Genomic DNA, 5,690 nt, shown 5'->3' on the forward strand with positions numbered 1-5,690 from the left:
GTGCGGTGTGTGCCCCCGTCCCACTTCAAACCTAATGATTCCAGCTATATTCCGAGACTCTCTGTGTGTGGCGAGTACCCGTGTGTGTGTTGTTTGGTGACTTATTCCGGTTGACAAAGGTTTCTCACCTTTTCATCCACTAACTTTCTATTGTCTCTTGACAATGATTGATTTGATTTTACTGTGCACTCGGACGTCTCTCACATTATCGTTTGTGTCCCTTCAAACAAAAGATGGTTTGTGACTCTGAGTTTTAGTAGTATTTAGCTAACAAAATCATGTTTCTCTCGTGTAAAATAAGGTGTTATTTTTCGTGATTGGGAGGTCATTGGTGCAATTACGGTAAATCCCGGTTGTTTACAGTTCTACTAAAATCAGTTCAAAAATCTTGAAGAAATCCGGATAGTAGGTTTAATGACGTAATAAGTTTTCTGAATTGTTCTTTTGTGCTAACCACATACTTCCCTACTTTGATGGACACTTAAAGTCGTCTGAAACGCTGTACGCAAAACGGTAATATATAATTGGTTACTATATATATTATCACTTAAAGATACAGTCCCAACCGATTACTATAGGTTCCAAGTCGGTGAAAAACTAGAACAAAAAAGTTAAAAATTATTACGACGGGTCTTCACACGGAGGAGAGGAAGTATACCAGAACAGAGTCTACAAACTTTCTCTCCTAAGCGGAAAAGAAAATTGTTTGTACAAAGACCAAAATATAATTCGTGAAAATTATGCTAGATGAGTGTAGACGGAAATTTTACCTCTGTGTTTTTTTTTGGTCTCATATAGTATCTAATACCACACCTACCTACATGTCTTTGTCCATAATACTACGAACACTTCAAAGTCCATTACATGTACATTCACGTAATGGACGAATCTAGACTCCTAACAGTCTTAGTAGGCCTCGACCGAGAAAGCATGACGAATTGGTCCGCGTGCTTGTGTGTTATGAGGAATAGGCGTAGGCTGGGGGTTCGATGAGTCGTCTTCTGTTTGTCTCGTCTCCAATAAGTAGATACATGCTTTTTCATGACCGTATGTTTAACTAGGGTTTAATATCTCTCGGAATTATACACTCGGTCAACACTCTTACCATAAAAGGGCCACTAGACAAACAGGGTGCGTCTCCCCGTCGTTTCTGATGTCTTCACAGATTGTTTACTAACGACGACAACCTCTCTTATAAAACTATAATGTCATTGTTTTGCAAACCTACATTTCTTTCTGTAACTCCCAAAAACACACACCAGTACATTAACAATAACAGACGGTCGTAATGGACCCTACCTGACATCAATAACAACAGCAGACACGCACCAAGACGCTACCGCAAGATACAAGCTCAGACATAACGGTCTCGGCAGCGTACGCAAAAAAAAGAGGACTACGGTCGAACGATAGACCAAAAACCACTCTCTCCCAAACACCAACGACCTCGAAGCTCAGTATATAGAGACATACAAATTCAACAAGACACAATAACACAGACATTCCAAAACTTACCCAAACAAAACAGGCGAGTCGACGAGTACTAATAACATAAAGTGAGTAATGAACAGTAAACTCATATGGTAGCTGTTAATAAACAGACGTCTGTCATTCCCGTCGTAATACTAGTCATATACTAGGAATGTGTACGGTCATAAACGTTATATGCCAACATGGTACCCTCACAGGCCCTTCGAAGTATTGTAACTTCAAAAAAAAAAAGAAAAAAAAAAAAAAAAAACGGAAGTACCAGTAACCAAGACACCCAGACGAGGCGAAAAAATATAACAGACAACACAAACACACCACACGTGTCTGTGTGTGTGTGTGTGTGTGTGTGTGTGTGTGTGTGTGTGTGTGTGTGTGTGTGTGTGTGTGTGTGTGTCTGTGTGTGTGTGTCTGTTTCTGTGTGTGTGTGTCTGTTTCTGTGTGTGTGTCTGTGTGTGTGTGTTTCTGTGTGTGTTTCTGTGTGTCTCTGCTAGCTTATGAAGATTTGTGCAAACCACAGGCAGATGATAGCAAAAAAGAAACAACCAGTCTTTATCTTCTGTTGTCACATGTCCTGTCATGCTCCGCTGTGCTCTTTTTAAACCATCATATGTGTGTTGTGTTGTAGGCATGTGTGTGTTCTCCATGATGGAAAGAGAAATGCATTGATTGATTTGTTCTTAGAATGAAGATGCCGTTTGGAGAGACAGACAGAGCAATAATTACCTGATGCTGCCGTCACACATGTAGATAAATCAGTGAGAGATGCTCAGCAGTGACTGTTGCTTTGGTTGCCATGACAGCTAGCTGTAGGGCGAGGGGCAGGGTGTGTAAGGGTGACAAGAATTTAAAGTGTCATGAGTTTGTAGAGATGCTGATGTCGGAGACACACATGCAGGGGGGAACCTAGGCTTCTCTGAAGTATTATGGACAGTTGAGTCCACTCGTTGCCCATTATGGGGGGGAAGCCGTTTAAATGGTAAGACCACATACTCTGAGGCTGTGTGTGTGTCGATGGCTTTGCAAGTGTGTGTGAGTTTCTGCTTCTTTTACGCTTATCTAACAATTATACAATGCAACAAGGCATTGTGGAAACAGAAGGTTAATTTATAGCAGCGTCTCTATACACTATGCAGTTTGTCAGTGGTTTGATTTGCAAAAACTTTGCAATATTTGTAATATGCTAATTAACAGTTTTGAATAATGTGATTTTGATTTTGGCAAATGTTTTTGTTTCATATCACTTTTGATTGAAAGCTTAGACATGGCTTCACCAGGAAAATGTATTCAGAGAGTTTATTACTTACAGATGTGTATACTATATTACCAGAGATATATTACAACAAATTTAAATGCAGCCATGTCAAAGTAGTATGTAGTAGCACATAATAAGTAGGTGTTAACATGCACACACTTCTCTTGAATAAAAGTCATGAACTGGTATTTTGTCGTCCTCCAGCCTCTGTCCAATATTTAGTTTTGAATATGCTAATTAACAGTTCTGAAGTATGTTGTTTATAAAAACTGTCTGACATTTAGATTTTTGCAAATGTTTCATGTCATGTGTTTCAGCTGTCATGTCACTTTTGATTGAAAGCTTAGACATGGTTTCACCAGGAAAATGTATTCAGAGAGTTTATTACTTACAGATATTTATACTGTATTACCACAGATATATTACAACAAATGTAAACGCAGCCATGTCAAAGTAGTATGTAGTAGCATATAGTGTAATATATGTACATGCTGTGTAAGTAGTAGGCACACACTTCTCTTGAATAGAAGTAACTAACTGGTATTTTGTCGTCCTCCAGCCTCAGTCCTCTGTCCTCTCCCAGAGCTCCGGCCCGCAGCCTCTCAGACAGTCAGCAGGACGACGGCCCGCAGCAGGAGAGCAGCGGTGAGGGTCACGTCGTTTGATGAGTAAACATCAACACCTATCATTGGACAACATTAAGTAAACACTGTGTTTTGTGTGTGCATGTAGATGATTCCTCTCATGTTGTAACGGAGACGGCGTTGGAGGATTCCCTTTGTGAAACTCTGGAGAAGGAGGTGCAGGAGACACGGAAAATGGTCTCTGCTCTACAGGTACGTGCGTGCTGAGGTTTCATTATGGTCCATATAAATACATATTTTTTAATGTGAATATTTTTGTTTGACTTTCATGTTTCGTAACTTTAAAGGCATAGTTTAGATTTTGTCATCTCCTCTCTTTGAAGATTTGGGATTTAAAGCTGGCCAATAAATACAAATTCTGCAAAATGAATGTCCACATCCCACATGGAAACAAGTCAAACTGTGTACTTTGCTTCAGGATCATATATGTTTTTTAAACTGAAAGAAAATGCAGACATTTATTAGCTCCAGAAATATAGTTATACATTACTTGGAAGCATCTGATGCTTCGGCTCAGACAGTGCTGTAGCACATGTGACTAGAGCATGCACTGTTTGCGCATTCAGAGGGTTTTCATTTTCCTGAACTCCTTGTTATTGGGATATTACATATTTCTATACGTGCATGTTCACAATTCACTGGGCATGCTTTTAACCAACGTACGCCATAATACTTAGTATAGCCTTTACTCCTCCAAATAAGGTAACTATTAATGTACATTTTTACATTGAGATTGGGCAAAAAAACATAATTCCCAAGCTAAACCTACCTAGGAAATGTTCCCTAACCAATACTGACATTAGGAGTCAAGATGCCATTGTGTCCTTGGTAAAGAAGACAATTCACCCTAAATTGCTCCTGTGGGTATTGTCCACAGTATTGATGCATTACATGTCTGATATATGTAATAATTAATGTAAAGCGCTTTGAGCACTTGTAAAAAGTGCTAAAATAAATGCAATTAATTATTATTATTATTATATACTGACAATCGAGATTGAGAAAATTGAGATCGTTCTTTAACAATAGCACTTAAAATGTCGGTTCACAGGACATTCGATCATTATCTGGGTTCAAATAAGATATATTCTCTTATTTAATTCAAAAGGTTATACTTTTAAATGTATTTGCATCACACTTGTTTTGCTTTTGTTAATTCTGAAAACGTATGTCAGTGATTTATCTGTCAACCCGTCCATAGTTTAACTGTACATTCATATCTATAAATATCTTTTATACACAGGTTTCTTTTAAAAGACAGATCCAAATGTCAATAAGACGTGGATTTAATGAATAAATAAATGAAACAAATGAAATAACTTAAAGTGGACCTATCATGCTATATTTGAATAATATAGTGTAGGACCATACCTATATAAGGCATATTTATACTTTTCATTTTTCAAAATACCAAACAGATCATGCATTTTAGCCATTCCCATGCTCGGATTATGTGAGAACAGCACCACCTGGTGGCCTGAAATATGTACTACAGTGTCTCCAGCGCTTTCGAACGGCAATGTCCGTGGCTGTCTCCTCCTGATTGGTGGAGTTGGCCCAATAGCCGTAGCGTCACTTCTGTGACGTCATAGAAGTGTTCAAATCTGGATCAGTCTGTATCAGATCCGTTGCAGCCCCTTTTTAAGAGATTTGGGTATGGAGGAAAATAGAGAGGGTTGTGTTTTCTGACACTTGGTGAGTTCCCTGGAACACCGGGGACACATATTCATGTATAAAAGACGTACACAAGTGCATTTTGCATGATAGGTCACCTTTAATGGGAAAAAGCATAGTTCTGGCTTCATTGGATCATGTCTGTGCTGCTCCGCTTTTTAATCCTATTGGTTGGATGCAGGGTTTGGGATCTGGTGGGAAACAACCACAATTCTGACAATACTTTCAGGCCATTTGAATTCTGTGCTTAATATGCGTCAGACAACTCAACTTAACTTGTCTGAGCTTTAAGGAGACAGTGTTCTCGCTCCAAAGTACAAACCGAGTCACATGTTGACCTCTCGTTGTTTTTAGGCCCTGCTGCTGCATGGCTCGCTGCCTGAGGACGAGCAGGATGTGTCCTTCAGTTTGGACCAAGGCAATGCTGAGCAGCAACTGGTAGTTATACACTAGTTTCTCCTTTTGTTTTTGTTTACTTCTCTCTGTGCTTCTCGGCTCTCTCACCAGCTCTTTGTGTTGAGCACAGATTATATTTCTTCTTCTTTACTATGGGTTCGTGTGTGTATGTGTGTGTGTGTGTGTGTGTGTGTGTGTGTGTGTGTGTGTGTGTGTGTGTGTGTGTGTGTGTG

The 5,690-nt window shown here is 39.3% G+C and overlaps 1 protein-coding gene across 1 annotated transcript in view; it reads left to right on the forward strand.

The window, feature by feature from the left end:
• Nucleotides 1-2,373: 2,373 nt before the first annotated feature.
• LOC104953900 (dixin-A-like) overlaps nt 2,374-5,690 on the forward strand; it is a gene marked incomplete at its 3' end in the record, with an annotated part of 6,977 nt that continues 3,660 nt past the window's right edge. Inside the window, exons 1-4 of the mRNA XM_010780935.1 lie at nt 2,374-2,467; nt 3,303-3,388; nt 3,476-3,579; nt 5,416-5,502. Of these exons, the coding sequence (XP_010779237.1) occupies nt 2,445-2,467; nt 3,303-3,388; nt 3,476-3,579; nt 5,416-5,502 (300 nt within the window). The remainder of the gene's footprint in view (nt 2,468-3,302; nt 3,389-3,475; nt 3,580-5,415; nt 5,503-5,690) is intronic.

This window comes from Notothenia coriiceps, unplaced genomic scaffold (assembly GCF_000735185.1).
Source record: "Notothenia coriiceps isolate Sejong01 unplaced genomic scaffold, NC01 NC01_scaffold00022250, whole genome shotgun sequence".
Lineage (NCBI taxonomy): Eukaryota > Metazoa > Chordata > Actinopteri > Perciformes > Nototheniidae > Notothenia > Notothenia coriiceps.